The sequence below is a fragment of the Lepus europaeus genome, chromosome 11 (genome assembly GCF_033115175.1).
Source record: "Lepus europaeus isolate LE1 chromosome 11, mLepTim1.pri, whole genome shotgun sequence".
In the NCBI taxonomy this organism is placed as follows: Eukaryota; Metazoa; Chordata; class Mammalia; order Lagomorpha; family Leporidae; genus Lepus; species Lepus europaeus.
This window is the reverse complement of record NC_084837.1, coordinates 15335434-15356882: the sequence shown is the minus strand read 5'-3', so window position 1 is coordinate 15356882 and position 21449 is coordinate 15335434. Positions and strand designations below refer to the sequence as shown.

Sequence of the window (21449 nt, the reverse complement as noted above, 5' to 3'; positions counted from 1 at the left end):
CTCCCCACCCCCAGCAGTCTGTGCTGCTTCTAGAGCTGTGGGAGCCAGCAGTGCCCACCTCTTCCTGCTTCACACACTATTACAGCAGTACCCTGGCTCCCAGCCACAGGGTCTGGACCAGAGCTGGTATCTCACCCAGGAATTCTGGCTTCTGATCTCTACATAAAACAGAGTTTTACAATCAAGATAAAACCTAACAGCACTTTTTGCCATATCTTTTTTCCAATGGCAAAACATTGCACAAATTCTGAACAAATGACTTCACAAATTTGTAGAACCCCAGCTGCTAGGACTGCTACCCTCTATGAAAGTATTTGGAGCATGTGAGAACATGCACCCTGGTGAACCTCACTGTATCCTGATGATTGATTTGACAGCCCAGCAAATATAGACATAACACGTTTTCCTTTGAAGAGGGACTGTGATTCCGTTGGATTATCAAAGGGCTTTATGATCCCTAACGAGTCTCAGAAGAATAAATGGCTCTTTGATTCAACAATTTGTAATATATTTTTAAAGAAAACCCCTTTTTAAAAGGATAACTCTTACTTAGGCTCATCCTGAATTCTTCAAAATGCTTTTTAAGAGGGAGAGAGTCAGAGAGAGAGAGAGAGAGAGAGAGAGAGAGAGAGAGAGAGAGAGAGAGACTTTATCACTTTATCTTATCTAATGATTTTGATGAACTACCACAGTTCAAACCAACTATAATTAAATGAAATAAGTCACATTTATACAGTGTAACCCAGAGAGTATCAATTCTCAGTGGGTTGGAGGATTCAGATGAAGATACCTTTGGGTTTTCCTCTTACTGACTAAACACTCTCCATTGAATCCCATGCCCCAGGGCTGCAGTGACTGTAGCAGTCTGTACCGTTCACACCAGAGGTGCTGAAAGATTTCTCCTGTACCAACAGTGGTCTCAGGCACACGTGAACCTGGTAGAGAAGTGGCCTAGAAGGTCAGGGCCCATACTCACCCCTCATTGGTCTTTGTAATCTGATATGGAATAGTCTCCACTTCTGGAAGCCTGGTCTAGGATCCTAGGTGTCCAAGTAAAATAATTCTGCATAGGCTTCCCTGGTGGTCTTCCCTGATGAGGATTTGTGGTTGGAATACTGAGAGTAGTGAGGTCTTGGTAGGGTGTACTGAGCACCACACAACCAATGACTTTACCTAGAGCTTTCCAAATATTTGGTGGCACCCTATATCTGCTCCTTAATCAGAAGTCAGATGAGAGTATTGAGATCCCTGCTAACAAAATGGATGGGAGTCATTACTGGTGCACATATACCCCATGTGTAAACTAATTTATAGGAGGGATATTTTACAAATTCTTGAATGGCTGCAAATGTCAACCCTCCCTCAATACATAAAGTCAAGTAACATGAATTTATAACCAGGATGAACTTTTTGAGTCTAGAATTTGAACCAGAGCTGCTAAATTTGGGGTGGTATGAGGAGTAGAGCATTATTCTATTGAGAATTTCACTCAGTGCAAGTGATTTTGTATGTCCTTGATGGAAAGCTCTGTGGTTGCAACACCCCTTGACAGCTTCTCTTTCTGTGAGCTCTGACCTTTCAGCCAATACCCCTCTTACTTCTGCCAATGCACTCGGTCTAGGGTCTAGATGTGCTGATACTGCTGCTTGCACCAGAGCCAAGAAATCAGTGTCAGCAGACAGCCTGTCTCTTCCTATGTATGTTGATCCAATTGGGCCACCCACCCAGTGCAAGGTTCCTATACCCACTGCATGGGGGGGGGTGCGTGCTCCTCCCTGGACCATGCTTCCCGCATATTGCTCTTCCCCGACTCCCACTGCTTCCCTAAGTCCTGCTTCCTTCCTGGGTCCTGCTTCTTCGCATGTCCACCCTTCGTCTTGGCCCCGTTCTCCCACATACCTGTCCTCTTTTATGTCTCCATCTGGGAGTTTTATCTCTACCATAAAAGGAAGAGGTGAGAAATGAGGCAACAATCGTCACTTCCTGCTACCCTGGTGGAGGCTCTTCGTGTGTTAGGAAGTTCAGCACCCAGATTGCCTAAAAGCTCCTCCTTATCCCTACGTAGATCACCAACCAGAATAGAAAAAGTCAGGGTTGCACAATCTCAGTGACATCACAAGGAGTGGGGTTGCTACTATACCATGGCCACCAGAAGACTCACCGGGACCACTGGTGATTTCCAGTACCATCAAAAGCTTCAATAGATCTTCATTGAGGATTACCATTTCAGGACCTCTGCTGGGCCCACTTTTGTCACTACAGGGCCTCCTTCAGTTACACTGAATTTGAAGATGCTCCTAATGGCCTTGTGGAGCCACCTCCTCTGCCTTGTCCTCCTGGCTCTGTGCTTTGTGAAGACATCTGTGGTGGCAGTGACCACTTGGAGCCAGTTTGTCCAGATGTCCAAATCTAGCACCTCTTCAAGATTTAAGCTGCATGGTTCTTTTTCTAGGAAGTCACCCTTGTTCGTTTTACCCAGGAATGGTTCCCTTTTGAGCCTCTTAAACTTCTTTATATTTCATCTAGCACTTAATCCAGATGCCTTTTGAATTATGGGTACCTTTGCCAGATGGCCAGCCCCTGAGAGCCTATACTGCATCTGCTTCGTCTCTGCCTGCAGGACATTGCCTAGAACGTAGGAGCTACTCAGTAAATATCTGTCAAATGCCTAAATGGTGTCTGCATAAAGAGGCATTTCTTGTGTACTTTGGGACTCTGGCAATAGGTCTACAGAGGTGTGGTTCATTCTCTGAACAGTGTTGACTTTCTCAGATGGTGTCAATTCTTATCACATTAGTACTTTGTGAGCATGGGGGTCACCCCATCCCAGGAAGTGCTGCTTGGCTGTTGTTTGCTTGGCCTCATCATTCCCAGCCATTTGTTACCTTCATATCTGATATTGCCTAATATCTTAAGCTTTCAGGTTGAAGAACAGAGCTATTCCCCATATCCATGTCATGTTCAATGGGGAGTCCAGTGCCCACCACTAGGACTCCTCTAAATTCCTGGCATTTTCTTTGTCTGAAAATATCTTCTGTTTCTGTGAATGGCTTAAAATTTAAACTCCAATGGGTTCTCCATCCCACACAGACTGCATTTTCTTGGGTTGTACTCTTTTCTTTTGTTAGGGATATGTCACTCTAAATATAAATATCTACAACTTTTCTGGAGACCCCTGAAGAAAATCACCATTGCAGAAGGCGTCTGTCTATAGCAGCTGTGCTAAGTATTTGTGAAGATGGGGGTTGCAATGGCGCTGTTTCTTATTATTGCACATGAAGAATAACTCCCATGACTCAACTCTCCACTCCCCAAGTAATCTTTGTAAACTCTCACCCTACCAAGATCATTTGGCTTTAGTCTCCATACAGAAATTCCAGCTGCAGAGCCAAGTCATGGAAGGAGGCAACCCCAACTTCGAAGCCCAGTTACTCAGGCTTAAAGGGGGTGGAAGGCAGATGAGGGGAAGATGACTTCAGCCCTCTAAGTTTCTACATCTTCATCGGTGTGAAATAATGCATACTGAAGGATCAAAACGCGTCAACAGCTGCCCTTGTTGTTCCATTCAGTGTGCATTGTTGCCCATTAGCATTGTTTTCTCTAACAACAAAATCTTCCACCAGCTGCCTCCAAACCTCACAAGACATTGAGGGGAGGCTTAGACCACCACACTGCCCTCTTCGTTTGTCAACAGGTTTTTGTAGGGGAAAAAAGTTGGCTACTGATTAGTGTCCACATTGATGCCATTGTCTGTGCCCTGAAGGAGTTGGAGCAGGTTTGGATTGAAATATTATTTTTTTCCTCCTTCTGTTATGTAAGTTCTTCCCCCCCAAATAAACTCAGTTCCGTCCAGCCAGCATCCAAGACCCACACTGAATTGCACTGTTGGTGGTGCGGAGAGCAATGGGCCAAAATAGGACTGCGATCCTGAGCTTTCAGACTGTGAATGTCCTTGGGGCTCCCAGTGCAAACTGACGTGTTCCCCCCTTTCTCCTGGAGAATCATCTGCAAGCCAGTCATAAAGGGCCTCCAACAAGAGTGCTAGACATCATGACTCAGGAGTGAGGCTGTGCGGCTAGGAATTAAAGAAGGAAACAAGTAAAAACTCTTTTATTCCAAGAAGCATTTAATTTGGAGCTCTGTATTCAAATAGAAAATCCTTTAATTACTCCAGCTAATTTATTCCCATGTTATGCCATCACAAGTTTGCATGTTCCAGTTAAAGTGCATTGCCTGTTTCGACCAAAGTTAACAGTAAGGGAGGGGGTGTGATGGTGCAAGGCAGAGGTGTATTCTCAGCCTGATGCTTTTCACCAAAGTAGTCTCTGTGGTCCTTTCAGGATATGGTTAGCCAGTGCCTCTCCTAATACTACTTCCCCCACTTCCCTTCCAAGGAGCATGCCCCATTTCCCTGAGCCCTTCTGCCCTTCATCCCTCCTAGAGGTTGTACTCAATATTGCAAAACTGATCTTCCTCACCACAGCCTTGTGTTTTAAAATATAGCTTTTATTATTAGTGCGGTAAGGTTAACAGATCAAGAGAAATCTGCCATTGGAAGGACAGTTTATTCCTTACCGTGATCAAAAGGAAGGGGTGCCCTATCATGGAGTGAGCCACACAAGGTGGGCCATGAGGCAGAGGGAGAATGGAAAACTATGGAGCAAGGTCTTTCCATGGGAGTAAATGGGCATGGCAGGGCAAGCAGGCTCAGAGTGACTGGTTCAAATCATTTCAGGCATCTGAGGCATAGGAGCTGCCCCAAATTAGTTCTCTACTACCTGGACCTGAAGACATTAGGGAAGGTGATAAGGACCTGGAATGTGAGAACCCAATAATGGAAGTGGTTAAGGGTGTGAACTCTGCATTGGTGGGTTTTCATATGGAAGATCTACTCCCAGGAGCATTTTTGCTCTCTAGGAACTGGTTTGCCCTGGGATGGGTGATTCCTCTAGGGTGAGCCAAGTCTCAGATGTCAATCAATCAGCATACAGAAAATAAAATACACAAATAATTAGCACACTTGGTTATGCCACTCTATGTTACTCTACTATATGTAGCTGGTGACTTTTCTTTGACTTAAAAGCTGGCATTCAAGTTTTTCAACCTTGTGTGCACTGCTATGGAGTCCAGCTTTGCCCACCAGTCCATGAAACCTGCACTGTAGAAAAACCAGCCTCCAAGGGTTTCCCATGAGTGCTGTGAAAGTGATATTCCCAGATCTTTGTCGAGTCTGTTCCCCATTATATGACTAACATGTTTCATGCTGCCTGCTCTGTGAGAATCTTCTTTTTAAAAGTTTTTATTTATTTATTTAAGATGGAAGGAGACAGACAGGGACAGAAGGACAGAGTTACTATCCTCTGGTTGACTCTCCTAAATGCCCATACAAACAGGGCTGGATCAGGCCAAAGTTGGGAGCCAGGAAATAAACCTAGGTCCCAAACGTGTGTGACAAATACGTAAGTCATCATTGCTGCCTCCTAAGGTGCACATTCAGGAAGTTGGAATTGGGAGCGGAATCAGGGTGTGAATCCAGGCACTATAAATGGGATGCATACAATCCAGCTGACATCTTAACCACTGGGTCAAATGCCTTCCCCTTTGAGAATTTCTCATTGGTAGTGGGAATGATGATGACTGTTCATGCATGGAAATGCTTGGGTGTAAGTTTGAGAGAGGAGGGAATATGTTTCGTCTCATCTACTCAAATGTTACCTCTCTCCAAAGTATAGTAAAACCTCTCCCAAAGCTCTCCCACCCATATGGATTTTTGCCCCCTCATCTCCTCTGATTTTTGTGGACCTTCCAGTTTTAAAACATATGAGTATTGTCTACAGTCACTGAGCGTGTATAGATTTTGTTAACTCCTCTTAGTGTGCACACCTGAAGGTCGATGTCTTCCCTTTGTCATTTCAAAAACTCCTGCACCCTTTCACTGTTAAGAAGCATAATGAACAGGCACTGTTGGATCAGCAACACTGAGAAAAGCCCTTTGAGGCAGCAAAAGCAATGCTGGATGGACTAGGAGAATACTTGTATCTTCTGGATTATTTACCTGATTGGCTGTGCCACTCTCATAGTCTGTATATGAAAGTCTTTACAGACATGACCAGAAAGTTCCTTTTATGGAGCAGCTGTGACTCTCCCTGCCTTGTTGGAGAGTTTACCTTCTAACCTTTGTTTTTTTTCAGCTTCCATGGTAGGATTCAGGATGTGTTGTGAATATCATCAGATTTTCAGACTTGGTCATTATAAAATTGGAGAGCGATAAAAAAAAAAAATTAAAGGCATTTTTTCCATACTTATCCTTTTCCCCACTTTCATCTCATTGAACTAACTGCTTTGCATAAAAAGAAAAGAAAGTAGTGTCCCTGCCTAGAGCATTGCTTCCTTTGCTGACCAGCCCATGGGACAGCATGAGGGCTCATCTCCAGTGTTCTTTGGTGGCTTCAGGCTCCCATGTTCCCCAGATTACTGTGTCATCATCTCCAGGTGATGTTATGGCCCAGTTAATGTAGAAATGGTCACAGCAAGCTGGGAAAAAAAGAAAATATGATGGATTGTGCTAGAGAACTCCCACAGGCCACTGGGCTTCCAAGGATGTTTATGGATGGCTTGTATTTATAGCCCTCATAGAGGTCAGAACAGAGGAAAGTGGCTAAAATTGCAGGGAGAGTTTGTAGGTAGCACTCATCTGTCTTGGGAGGTTAAAGCACCTCTCTGCCTGGTAGGAGATAGAACACTTAGGAGACTGGTCAGCTTCCCTGCCAGCAGCCTGATTTTATGGTCATTTGGCCCAGGGGTGGGGGGATCTTTATTTCTTTGTGGCTATCTCTGAAATGCAAACTTGTCTAGTCTGCTTCTTACCTCAGTAAAACAGGATAAATATCCATGACACATATCTGTTCATGTGCAAATTAAACCTGGTGTTTGCCCTCATAAGAAAGCAACCCCTGCTTCCCATCCTCTATAAATGAAATCCATTTATCCTAGTCTGTTATGAAGTTTGGATTTCAATTTGGCCAATCTTGGGGGGAAATACACCTGTGATTGAGCACAAACTAATTTTTGTCTTTTCTTTCCCCCTCAGGATTATACCTTAACCATGTACTTTCAACAATATTGGAGAGATAAAAGGCTCGCCTATTCTGGGATTCCTCTCAACCTCACGCTTGACAATCGCGTGGCTGATCAGCTATGGGTGCCCGACACGTATTTCTTAAATGACAAAAAGTCATTTGTGCATGGAGTGACAGTGAAAAACCGCATGATCCGCCTTCACCCTGATGGGACGGTGCTGTATGGGCTCAGGTCTGTCTGCCTCTTTGGCATGCATGGTGCACTGGCATTGAATTTATCACTTGAAATGATTTTGATAAGTGAAACCATACCCTTAGATTAATCAGGAAACATCCATGAAATACTGTGATCGTTACAGAAAAAGAAAGTCTCATAACCGTAAGATGTAGGCATTACTGCTACTATAAATAGTCCTCAAGCAGTTGAAAATAGCTTCCTAGGATTGATTATATATAATTGGGCTGTCATTCCCTTAGGACGGATTCCCCATATCATAGCCACAAAGGCCTGTAATTAATATTGCCCCGGCAGTGCAGAAGATTTAATAAAATTTAAAGCAATTTGTACAGTTCAAAAAAAAAGTCTATTGTGCAGATGATAGGGTGTAGTCTCCACAGAGTTTTGAGGTAGTGCCACGAATATTTATGGGAATGACTAGGTGAGAGGCTTCCTGATGAGCCCCTCTTTCTCCAGGTCTCGTAATGCAGTCACTCAAATTGGAAAGCTAGGGCACCTTCCTGAGCCTAAGGAGGAAGTCTGGCTTCCCTCATTGCCCTGGAAACCGCCTGATCCCGCTGCCAGTGTTCCAGCACTGCTAGCGTCAGTTATCTTGAATGTTGCCTTGGAAAAGGGCATCCTTAAAACCCTCTCTCTCTTTCTTTGGTTTTGTACTGATTTTTGTTCTGTTTTAGAATTGTGTTTTGGGTGTGTATGTGTGTCTTTTTCCATCTCCTGGCCTACACAAATACCCTTGAGGCCTTTTAGAAGTGGCTTATTGTTTTGAGTGGAACAAATGTGGATATCTTGGAGAAAAGGTTTATGTCAAAATGTGTGAGTCGGGAGAATTTTAGCTAAGATTTCAACAGCTGTAAGTGAAATCAAAGCACTATACATTTAATTCCACACCAGTGTGATTTTTATTGCTTCAAGATAAGTAAAAGGAATTATTAATGTGATTATTTGAAGATTTTGATAACAAGTACTATTTATCCATTTTTATGGAGTGCAGTGTGATATTTCAATACATATATAGAGCACATACTGGTCTAACAAGGCAACTGGCTTTTCCATTTCCATGTCTTTTTGTTTTTGTTTGGAGCTGAGCAGCTCCTCTCTTCCCATCTTTATACAGTCCTTGACATATCCTTAAATATAAAATGTCAAGTGACTTTCTGAAAACCACAGAATATAGCATGAAGTTTGGGTTTTAGCAACATTTTTAACTATAGGGAAAAAAAAAAAGGCACATGTCATCCAAGACATGGTGCTGCTTTAAAAAGTCTATCCTAGGTTTCTTTGGAAGGTTTGCATTATGTGATATTTTTACCTGAAAATGAGAGCTGTGGTTGCAAAATTCAGGAGGTCCTGACAGATATATTGGTTGTACAAAAAATTTTCTGGGAATCTTGTGAACATAAAATGAGGAGCCATTTGCTTGCTCCCACCTCCCCCCAAAAAAATCAGAAGTAGAAGAATCCAGTATGTGTACACATGTGTGTGCATAGATGCACATGTGTGTATGCATGTTTTTGTCACATGTGAGAGCAAAAAGAAACAAATATCAAAAAAACTAATTGACAATTCTTTGGCTTTTAAACAAAACATCCTTTTAAGTCCTCTCCATTTTTATCTTTGTATTATTTTCTTATATATCTTTTAAAAGCAAAGAACTTTAACTTTCTGATAGAACTATATAATATGCAAGAAAGCACTGTAATAAATTCCATTTGATACTGTTGGACTTAGCATCATAAAACAGGCATGAGTTAGAAAAATATGTCTCTAGCTAACTCTTGATCTATAAATTTGTATGTAGGATTTAAATAAAACATAATAAGCCACAGGAAACTTTTAATACTAAGTTTTGTAAAATTACCTAAAACAAGACCTCTCTGGTCAAATTCATTCTTTATACCACTCAAACAGTATCTTAGGTCAGTAAATGCATTACAAAATATGTAACTTTTTATTCAGTTGTAGTCTTGATATATTCCTTAGATCTTTATTTAGAACTACACATTTTTGAAGCAATTCTTCAGATTTATGTGGACATGGACAAGACGCCATAAAGAGAATCTCCAACTACAGATCTATCACCATATTCTTCATGTGTTTAGCAGCTTTGCTGTTTTATGTGGCTTCTTAGAAATTGGCTAATCTGAAAATGTTGACCTTGATATTAAAAATAAGTACACATAGTCATAGATTAATTTCGATGTTTGGACACAAAACAGATAAGTTATTCAAAACTCTGATAATATCATTAAATTAATGCATATGTATATTCTATATAATTCTTTATAAAATGAAGATCTGTGTGTATATAAATGGTTTTTGATAAGAATAAGAGCAAATGTGAGTGCTGCCTTTGTGGGTCACCTTCCATCCTCCCCCTTGGGGCAAAACAGGCTTTCCCTCCTCTCACTTTTTCTTGTTGTACTTGTTGGGTCATTTTAGTAATATGGAAAGCCAAGGGTGGGATATGTAACCCTGACAGTATGTTTAAGTAAATAAGTACAGAGATGCTCCTTGAGTTACTATGGAATTATGTCCTAATATGCCCATTGTAAATTGAAAGCATCCCACGTTGAAAAAGCATACTTAACATACTTATACACTTAGCGTACTTAATATGCTTGCTTACCAATACAGTGCACTGTCATGTATCAGTTGTCAACCCTCATGATGGTGTGACTGATTGGGAACTATGGTTTGCTGCTGTTGCCCAGCACCATGAGTGTAGTACTCATTGCTAACCTAGGAAAGTACAATTTTTACTGAATTCATATTGCACTGGTAACATCAGGAAGTCAAAAAGTTCTAAGTTGCACTATTAATTATAAGTCCATAATTGTCTGCACCAAGGCATGAGCATAGAGGAGGTCTGGCACAGCTGAGAACACTAAAGTTGAAATCCCCATTGTAAATGCAGTAGAGTGCTTGGGTTGCTGCTACTGGCTATATGCTTGAGAAACTAGTCAAGCTGATTGTATTTCTGAGACCTCTAGGTTGGATTATTCTCACCATTGAATACTGAGCATGGCTCTCACCTTACTTCAAGTATTCATTAGTTGCCTAAGGGTCAGTCACCATTTAGTGCCTCTGGAACCCATTTCCTATTCGTGCCCAGCCATTGCAGTGTCAGAATCAATGAAGGTTTTTGCTTTATCTAGGATAGATGAAGATCTATGGCAGTGGATGAATTGTCCATGACGTAGGTTTGTACGTCAGTTCAGCCTTATTCTGGGAAATCATTGATCCTTAACTCTGACGACTTGGCGAAGTAGTCCAGTGACCACTCACAATGATATTTGAGAGTGATCATGTTCTTGTAATGATTAAAGGTCATTTTAAATCTAGCACTGTGAACTTGAAACTTGGGCTAACTTGAGCTTGCATTTACTAACTTGAGCCTCACTGAACTTAACAATAGATTGAGCCTATTTTGTGCACCCATCATGCCATGTGAGAGAATGCTCTGAGTAGGGCACTGACACCATCCAGAAGTAGAACATGAGTTCTTTGAAATGTGGGTAGACAAACCTTTTTGAAGAACTAGAAAAATGTTGGCTGCCTGAGGAACTCTTGTACCCATCACAGTATTTCTGTTTTTCTCTGCATTGAAGTTTTCTTCTGTGAAAATTTGGACCCATTGCCCCCTCCCTCTTCCCGATTCATGTCTTCAGTCTGCTAGTCATTCGATGACATTGAATGTCTCACCTTGCACCATTAAGCATACTTTGTCACATGATCTTTTCTTCATGCCATGCATTTTATATCTCTGGACCATTTCTCTGATGCTAGGACTTGGTAATGGGTATTGCAAAATGTATTTGAATTGCTCCAAAAAGCACCTGGGAATGTGAGGTTGAGTAATCTCTATCAAAACAAGGTAACTCATACTTTGCTTGAGAAATATATTGCAAAATCTGCTAGATAATGTATTCTAAAGTTTCCATTTGCTGTTTAAAATCTTTTAAAGTTTTAAGGTACTCATTCCTATACTTTAAAGATTGAGTACAATATTTAAATTAATCTAAAGTGTGTTTCAGAAGATTCAAATGAAGTCATTTAATTAGTTTGGCTGTTACTTAACACCAAAATTGTGCTGTGTGTCTCGTCAAATACCTCTCTACCCTGGAACAAAGGTAAGCTTACAGAGGAAATGGTGTCCATGAGATCTGAGTGCAGGTATACCTAACAAAGCCATTGTTTTGTTACTATCTCCCAGTTACTTTTATATAACTAAATAGAATTTTGATGAATTGCTTTCCAGAAGGGATTATGCCAATATGAAGTTTATATTTCCAATAAAGTATATATCTGTTTAGGGATGTGATGCCTGAACTGGAGTTCATCAATATTTAGGTCACTGTAAATAATCTATGCCTTTTTTGTCTCTTAAAGCTGGAGAAAAATCAACTGTCTGGCTCTAAATTCAGGCTCTTGCTTTTCTTTGTATCCCCCTCTCCCAGCACAATCATTCTTCCCTTCCTTATAAGGACTTTTAGGCCATCTTTTCAAACCTCCTCCCTCATTGTCATTGTACAATGATATCTCATACAGCGACTTATTTGTCTTCCCATTACCAAGAGACCATGTGATGTCCTGTACCTTGCTTTTGGACATCTCTCAAATTAGAGCAGATCCCTGACCATTTTGAGGGCCAGCTTCTCCTTGACATCCTCTCCCTACTCAAGGATATTGGCTCCTGTGATTCTAGCTGCTTCTTTTATAGCTTTGAGGGAACTTCAAAACAGTACTGAAAATGTGAATTGTGAAAACTTGTTTTCAAAAATATTTTGCATTAAAATAAACATTTTTAATTCTATCTTTCTGTGAGCTTTTTGATGTACCCTCCTGTTCTCTCTCATCACACTTCCAGTGTGGTAAGTTTCCTTCTGCCTTCAGCGCTATCAAGGATGTCTCTGTCCCAGAGACTTTTTTTTTGACAGGCAGAGTGGACAGTGAGAGAGAGAGACAGAGAGAAAGGTCTTCCTTTTCCGTTGGTTCACCCCCCAATGGCTGCACTGCGCTGATCCGAAGCCAGAAGCTAGGTGCTTTCTCCTGGTCTCCCATGCAGGTGCAGGGTCCAAGGACTTGGGCCATCTTCCATTGCACTCCCAGGCCACAGCAGAGAGCTGGCCTGGAAGAGGGGCATCCGGGACAGAATCTGGCGCCCCGACTGGGACTAGAACCCGGTGTGCTGGCGCTGCAGGTGGAGGATTAGCCTATTGAGCTGCGGTGCCTGCCTGTCCCAGAGACTTTGTACATACTCTTTGCTGGATATAGGGCAGTCCATCTCCAGATATTTACGTTTTAGCATCACTATGGTTTTATAATTGAGGACAGTCCAACTGTCACCCCTAGGAATGCGGCCGATCTCTGATTATCTGTTCACTTCCTATTACATCACCTTGTTTAATTTTTGTCATAGCAATTATCCACATCTGCCATTAGCTTGTCATTTTATCGCATTTTTTTCTTTATTGAATACCTTTTACTACCTGAGATGATGGGAAAGTCACCATGAGAATATAAATTTTCTACAAAAGATGTGTTCTTGTCTTTTTTTTTTTTTGTCCTGTCCTCAAAATCTAGAGTAATGATGTTCCAAAAAAAAGGACTGCCTGTGAGTTAAATTTGATTCTACTTCTTCTTTCTGTTGTACGTTTATCTTCTTATTTTTCATTTAGATTTTCAGCCCATTGGAATTTCTTTTTGTTCATTTGAAGGACTGTAACACACATACACACAGAGAAAGCAAGAAAGAGAGATCTTACTTGCATCCACTGATCAACTCTCCAACTGCTTACAGCAGCTGAGGTTGGGACTCAGAACCCAGTCTGGCTCTTTCATGTGGATTTTACAGAACCAACTATTTGAGCCATAACCTCATACCTCCCATGGGACACATTAAAAAAAAAAATGTAATTAGAACCACAGCCAGGCCTCAAACCCAGACACTTCAATATACGATGCAAGCTTACAAAGCAGTATCTTAAATGCCGTGTCTGATTCCCAGTCTAATTCATTGGAATTTATATTGTTGTAGGAAGTGAGGTAGCTATCTAATTTTTCTTCTTAAATGGTTAACCATGTTTTTGAGTACTTAGTAGTTTATTGTTCAACGTATTTGAAATTTACTCTCTGATCTATACACTACTTTATTATTAGCTATATTCACCAAACTGTTCATCTCTGATCTATACACTACTTTATTATTAGCTATATTCACCAAACTGTTCATCTCTGATCTATACACTACTTTATTATTAGCTATATTCACCAAACTGTTCACTAGAGTTCAAAACAGGAAAACCATATTCCTCTTTAGCAACTGAAATTTGAACCCTTTGACCATCATTGTCCCATTAACTGGCACTTCTCCCCACCCCAGCCTCTGTAACCACCATTCTATGCACTGTTTCTGTAAATTGTTTAGTTTTGAAAAAAACTAAATTTTGAAAAACATTGTATTAGCAATAATTGTACACATTTGTGTGTTATAGTATGATGTTTTAACACATCATACTGTATACTGTTCAAACTAGGGTTATTAACATTAACTCTTTTCTGACATAACTTTATGATTGCAGGCTTGGGTCTTCTTTCTTGACTTTGTTCATGAAATACATACTAGGCTCTCATGGAACATGTCTCCTACTTTGCTTTGTAATACTAGGGATTTATTCTTCCAATCTAACTCAGATTTTAATACTTATTATCCCTATCCCCTCTATCCTCTCCATCTCTTCCAGCCTATAATAATGACAATTCTTTGTTCAAAATGAGTTTTGTCTGTTTAATGTCCCTCATAATGAGAACATGCAGTATTGTATTTCTGTGGCTGGCTTATTTTACATATCATAGTGCTATGTTACTTAATTCCATCCATGTTGTGGCAAATAGCAAAATTTCCTTCCTTTATTAAGGCTGAATAGTATTTGATTGTGTATATGGGTATATGATATTTTGTTTGTACATTCATCTGTTGATTGACACTCAGATTCTATAATTTGGCAATTTTTAATATTGCTGTAATGAACCATGGGAGTAAAAACATCTCTTCAACAAACTGATTTCAAATCTTTTGGATAAATACTCAAAATTGGATTTCCTGGAACATATGATGATTGTATGTTTAACTTTTTGAGGAATCTCCATACAGTTTTCCCTAATGGCTGTACTAATTTATATTCCCAACAACAGTTTGCAAATGTTCCCTTTTCTTCATATCTTCACCAACACTTGTTATCACACATCTTTTTGATAATAGCCTTCTGGCAGGTATGAGATAATATACCTTTGTGGTTTTAATTTGCACTTCCTTAATGAATAACTATATTCAGAATTTTTACATATGTACCTGTTGGCCAGTTGGATGTCTTCTTGTGAGAAATATCTGTTTGTGTCTCTTGCCTTATTTTTTATTGCATTTTTTGTTGATTTGCTTTCTTGCTGTTGAGTTGTTTGAGCTCGTTATATAATTTGTATATTAACCCATTACTGAATTATGACTCACAAATGTTTTCTCCCAATCTATATACTGTTTGTGAACATTTAGTTGTTTCCTTTGCTGAGTGGAAGGCTTTTAGTTTAATGCAATCCCATTTGTCTATTTTTGCATTTGCTGCCTGTGCTTTTGCTGCCAAATCCAAAAATGTTGTCCAGACCAATGTCATGTAGTTTGTTCTGTATGTTTTCTTCTGGTGGTTGACCGTTTCTAGACTTATATATGAAACTTTAATCCATTTTAAGTTGATTTTTGTATATGTCATGAAATAAGGGCTTGATCCAATACTTCTGGATGGAGAAATCTTGTTTTCCTAACATATTTATTGAAGAGACTAGCTTTCTATTTCATGTCCTTCACATATTTGTAAAAACAGTCAATTTTTTCAAATGTTTTTTTGCATCAAATGAGATCATATGTTTCTGTTCTTCATTCTGTTAATATTATGTATTGAATTTATTGATTTCCATTTGTTGAACTATCCTTGCATCCCCATGATAAATCCCACTTGATCATGGTGGATGATCCATTTAATGTGTTGTTTAATACAGTTTGCTAGTTTTTTATTCAGGATTTTTGCATCTGTGGCCATTAAGATATTGGGTTATAATTTTCTTTCTTGCCCTATCCTTGTCTGTCTTTTTATAAGGATAAATAAAATTAAATAAATATAAATAAATAAAATGGAAGTATTCCCTAGCCTTTTGATTTTTTTAGATATGCATGAGAATAATTGATACTTGTTCTTTTTTTAATTTTTGAATTGTTTGTATCTTGTAAATGCAACATTAGGAACCTAGTAATTCTTCCCACCACCCCTGTTCTCCAACCACTTCCCTCTTTTTCTCCCCCTTCTCTTGTTTGGTCAGAGAAAGAAAAGGAAACAGAAAGAAAGAAAGAGAAAAGAAAGGATGGAATAAAACTAAGAGAACTGTTTCTCAACAGTCTAAGCAAGTGCTGTTCTTTGTTACTCTTCTCAAAGGTGTTTTTGCTTTTTTTTTTCCCCCTTCCTCTTTTCCCTTACTTCCTTCTTATTCATTCATTTTTGAAACTTAACTGTCTTTAAATAAGACAATTTTGTGAACTCTTAGACATGCCTATAACTTATGAGACTGTCCTCCTTTTAATACACTAAAACAAAGTGATTTTTGAGAATAATTTTTATTATTAAGTCTCTTGAAACAACTCTTTGTGGACGGAACTCCTGTTGGGAAGTTAGTGCCCAGTGACTCTTATTGCTTATTTAACAAATAACACTCTTATATATGACATCAGTGACCACTCAAGGCTCTTGATAAGAGCTGCCTCATCTATAGAAGCATTTTGGATTGAGTAGCTCGACAAGGCTTTAAGCAAAGTGGAAGCTCTCTCCTCCCTTCAGAGAAAAGGACCTCCTTCTTTGGTGGCTTCTTTCCACTGGGGTCTTACCCACAGGGGTCCTATATGTAGGACATTTTTTTCCAGAGTGTCTTGGCTTTCCATGCCTGAAATGTTCCCACTGGGCTTTCCAGCCATACTGGAATGCCTAAGGGCTGATTCTGAGGTCGGAGTGCTACTTAAAGCAATTGACATTCTATGAGTCTGCTGTAAGAACTGCTTCCTATATTGGAGCCTTCACTCCTTTTTAATTCAGTCTATTTTTGTTTCCAAACACTTAGTCCTATTAATATGATCATGTTAACTCTTGATGGTATCTATATGGTCACTTTACCATTTGTTCCTATCCATTTGATCTTTATAACACTTAAGCTGCTATTTTTATCAGTCAGCTTAAGGGATTTTGGGGTCTTAAGACTAGTTGTTAGGTTGTACCTTAGAAGTAAGTCTGTATGAATGTACATAGGACTATACTGCTTTGTGGTTGTGTACTTCATACATTTTACAGTTACAACTTTATGGTCTTGGTGATTCTTCCCACTGTACCCACCCTTCCCCACCTCACTCCCACCTGCCTTCCTCTTCCCTTTCTTATTCTCACTCTTATTCTTTACTTGTTCTTTAAATGGCCATAGAATTAAGCAGTGAAGCCATCAGGTCCTGGGGTTCTTTTGTATTTTTAAATTATTTGTATATTTGTATTTTTAAATTATTTTAGCTTTTAATACATATTACTAACAGGTGGTACTCGCACCTTTTAAGAAATACAGCACAATATTTCAACATATATACTCAGTGTAAGCCATTCAAACTGTAAAACTAATGTTCCTACTTATTTATCTTTTCTTTGTGTTTGGCACCTCTCAGTTTCTCTCCTTTGGTTCTAAATAGAGTGCATAGCACATTATTGGGAACCATAGTTGCCTCATTTTGCTGTAGAAGACTAGGATTCATTACTTCTGTCTGTGTTTTGTTACTCATTATTCAATCTCCCTCTAACCTCCCTCCATCCCACTCAACCTCTAGTAATCACTATTTCAAATTCAGATGAAGTATTTTTTTTAAAATGTCCTCTTGAGAACTTGTTGTATTTGTCTTTTAGTGTTTAATTTATTCCATGTAACTTAGTGATCTCCAGCTCCATCTACTGCAAATGTCATTATTTCATTTTTTTTGTTGAATAATATTCCATTGTATATATGTACTGCATTTTTTCATCCATTCATCTAGGTAGGTTCAGTGTATTTGTGAATAGTGCTGCAGTGGACATGGGAATGCCCCTAGGTAAGGTCTGATTTTATTTCCTTAGGATGTATACCCAGAAGGGAAGTATCTTAGTAATACAGTGGATATATTGTTTAGTTTTTTGAGGAACTTCTATGCTGTTCTTCAAAATGGATGTATTAATTTACATTCCTATCATCAGAGTATGAAGATTCCCTTTTCTTTGTGGTCTCTTCATTGTTGATTTTTTTAACTGCTCAAAGTCTTCTTTGTTTGATATAATCCCATTTACCTATTTTTCCTCTTATTGCTTATGTTTTAAGCATCTTATTCCAAAAACTTGTTGCCTTTGCCAATGTCTTTTTCTCCTATGTTTTCTTCTAGTGTGTTCATAGTTTCTGCTCTTACATTTAAATCTTTGATTCATTTTAAACTGATTTTTGTATAAGTTGAGAGAGGTAGGAGGAGAGTCACATTTCAGTTTGCTGCAAGTGGATATCCACTTGTAAGTTATTAAGTTGGATAAACCAGTAGCTTTGTTTTGATTTTGAGAGGAGCTTCTGGCTGGGTGCAACTGTTCAGTGATACCACTGAATAGACTCTGCTTTCAGGCAGATCTGCTGATTGGGTACTGTAATTACTTCTGATCAGGCTGATCACATGATGTATATCTGTCCATTCTGGGGTTTGGAATATTTAGCTGAGCAAGACTGCACATGGGCTAGGAGGTTGGTTAGGTAAAGTCACTGCTCAGGAAGGCAGAACCCAAAGCAATGTTCTTTAGACTTGTGTGACTGCATGCTTGAAGATTGCCTGTCTTCCCAAGTGGAGCAGTTGGGAGTGGCTTTTGATTGGATAGAGAGATTATTGGACCATCTAGATCAGGCTGTTGTAGCCCATTTGTTTCTATGGAATTGCAGAGATGAAAGTATTCCTGTTTCTTTCTCTGAAGTTCACAGAAGTGATAATCTCCATGGATGGGCAGGATCATTGGGTGGACTCTTTGGCTGAGTGGAACCGCTGCTTGACTTCCCAAGTCAAGTTGATTTAGCTCCTTTATTTCTCTGAAATACATGAAGTTAACAACTTTTGCCTGGATGACAACATTGGAATGGGCTATGAGTCTGAAAGTAGTGAATACCCAGCTAGGAACTCAGGCTAGGTTGAACTTCCATGATGAACTTGATGAATCAGCTTTGCAGATGGTTATCTAGAGTCTTACATAACAGCTGTTGGGAAGTTGTTCTTATCACTATGACTTCAGCCTCCATTCTTTATTTCTATTAACCTTTGTCAGTTTGGCCATGGTGTAACCTTACATTTCCTGTGAAATGAGACAGGAGTGAGCTTCCTTGGTATTGCCTCAGAGTGCTAGGGAAGCAGGGTGGCTGCCTCTGATTCTCTTTTCTCTCTTTAGAAATATAGGCCAAGGAAAATCTTCTCACCAGGAAAATCTGGTGTTTTGTAAACGTGGAGGAGGGGTTGCAGTGGCATCATCAGGGTATGACTATTCTGACCCTTTTAGTTAGAATTCATCCAATTATTAATATCACATGCGTGTCTCAGACTTATCTCCAAGTGCTGGTGTTTTCACAAGAATGTTCTGGTCTGTAGATAGTTGGTAATTTAACTTTGTGCCTTTGATAGTATGGAAATGAAGATTTCTTCTTCCATTTCCTGATATTACCCACCAGGTCCATTCATGAATTCCTGGGATTAATCCTGTATTGTTGTAGTGAGTGATATGCTTAAGAAATTATTAAATTTTGCTTGCCATTGCTAATTCATAGTTTCTTTTTACTTAAAAACATTTATTCAATCAGTTTATTGATTATAAATGTAACCATTTTGCAATTGTCTCCTATTATTCCCTTAAACTTTGTTTGATGATATATTTAATTACTCTGCTTTCATAAAATTTGGACAGATCTCATGGTTTTCTGCCAGTGTTTTAATAATGATCTTTTATGTCCTTAAGTTGTATAAGTATTCTGAATTAAATATTTAATCCTAGTTTCATATTTATTTCAGACTGGATGTCTGTAGTGGTAAGAGGAGGGGACTAAGCTTCTCAGTCTCTCTGCCTTCTCTTCCCTCTCTGTTCCTTCTTCACTTTCATAGATTACATGTGGCTTCTCTAGTTTTGGAAGTTTGTTTTAGTGGATGAAAGAGAACGGTTTAGAAAAGTTTTAATTGAACGGGTACTATTTCCTGGTAACTTCATAATCTGACATGGAATATACTGAAAATTTATCCTTTTCAGTACTTCTCAAAAATCAGAATCTCTCTCAAGGAGATCCCTTGATCAGCATGGAGTATTGTTGCTAGGGAGTGGAAGATAAAATAATACTATATCAAGTCTGTCACATAACATGAATCAACTATATTTCTCTATTGTTGAGTTTCCTATAATGGCTTAAATCAAGTGAAGAATATGTATTCTTAAGAAGAATTAATGCTCCTCTAGGTCTTCAAAGACTTACTCATAAATATATACTTTATATGAAATAGTATTGTAGATAAGTTTTTATAAATGTGTGTTACTATTGTTACTATAAGAAGAGTGGAGAATGACAGTTTCCACTTAAGTACACATGATTTCAGACTCTGCTATACTTCTTGGTCTCTTGAAATTTTCTTTTTTGTGTCATTCTTTGGGACTCACATTTTTCAGGAGAATATCCTTTTTATCTGGGCTTTCTCATTTACCAGCATGTGCATTTGTGTTTCCTTCTGTTACATTTTAAGCTACTGAAAATATAATCTTATATTCCATTCTTCATTTATACTTGTGTTCAAAACCATCAAGAAATGTTTAAATATTTCTATATTTAAAGGATTAGGCTTTGATTTTATCAAGCCATTCATTACTTTCTGCTCTAAATTTATAAATGTCATCCTCGTCTTGCTTTTAAAGATTTCTATAAAATTGAGTGACATGACCGAAATGGCAAACTAAAACCCTCCAAGCTCTTATTCATTCAAAGACATTAAAAAAATTAGAAACTGTCTGAACCAACTTTGTTGAAGTTCTAGAAAACTGTCCAAGTTTTACAGGAACAAACCAAAAGCACAATCAAGAAAAAGCTACATTCAAAACAAAAGCAAAGTTTTATGAAATATTTTTGTGATTTTCCCACCTCTTTTCCAGTCTGGGCAGTTTTGGTGCTAAGAAGATAACATCCAGTTCCCAAATCTGCCCCTTGCAGCAGAGTGATAAGTTATTGGGAACATATATTCTAAACTATCTGGGTCATTCCTGAAGAACTGAAGCAAGATGATCACTTAAGTTTTGCTTAATTCAGAATTCTAGCATATGAGGGGTAGAGACTGCTCAAAAACCTACAAAATGACTACAAATCCCAGATACCCAGGATAAGATATTCCGGGTGGAAACATAAAATAGATAATGCGTAGCCTAAATAAGGAGTTGGGATGATAATCTTTTGGTAAATTATATCATTAAAAAGTAGCCATACATGCAAACAGATTTAGAAAGGAAAAGGTATATGGTCAAGGAAAGGCATATGGTCAGGAAAACTGCTAAGAAGAACCCTAAAATTTTTGCTTTGGGCTGACTCCTAAGTCTAGAGCAAGCCTAGCCAAGTGGCTATAGAATGTTCTAGCATATAGCTAATCTAGAAAGACTAGGAGAGGTAGCTGTGCTCTTTTTTGCTTGTTTTTATTTTGTTTTATTTATTTCGGTACCCCATACTCAAAGAAATCTGTGTTAAAACGTTAGTTGACTATAAGCAATAGAAATAAAGACTTCACTGTTCACAACCAACAAAGAATAATCTCTTCCAAAACAGTTTTAGAATGTCTCAAAAAACGGAGTACTAAATTAGGAAATAGAAAATGCCAGGGAAGGGGAGGAATCTGATTGTCAGAGTTAACACATTATAATAACCAAATGTCAAATTTTAAGAAAGAAAGATTACAAGTCATACACAGAAAGATGAAAACATGGAAAATTAAAAGGAATAAAATTGAGACAATGGTCTTATTTGTTAACTACTCAAAGAGGTAAGGG

General features: G+C 38.8%; 1 protein-coding gene across 1 annotated transcript in view; it reads left to right on the top strand.

Moving 5' to 3' along the window:
• GABRB3 (gamma-aminobutyric acid type A receptor subunit beta3) overlaps positions 1-21449 on the top strand; it is a 220938-nt gene that overhangs the window by 149217 nt on the left and 50272 nt on the right. Inside the window, exon 4 of the mRNA XM_062204564.1 lies at positions 7091-7311. Within this exon, the coding sequence (XP_062060548.1) occupies positions 7091-7311 (221 nt within the window). The remainder of the gene's footprint in view (positions 1-7090; positions 7312-21449) is intronic.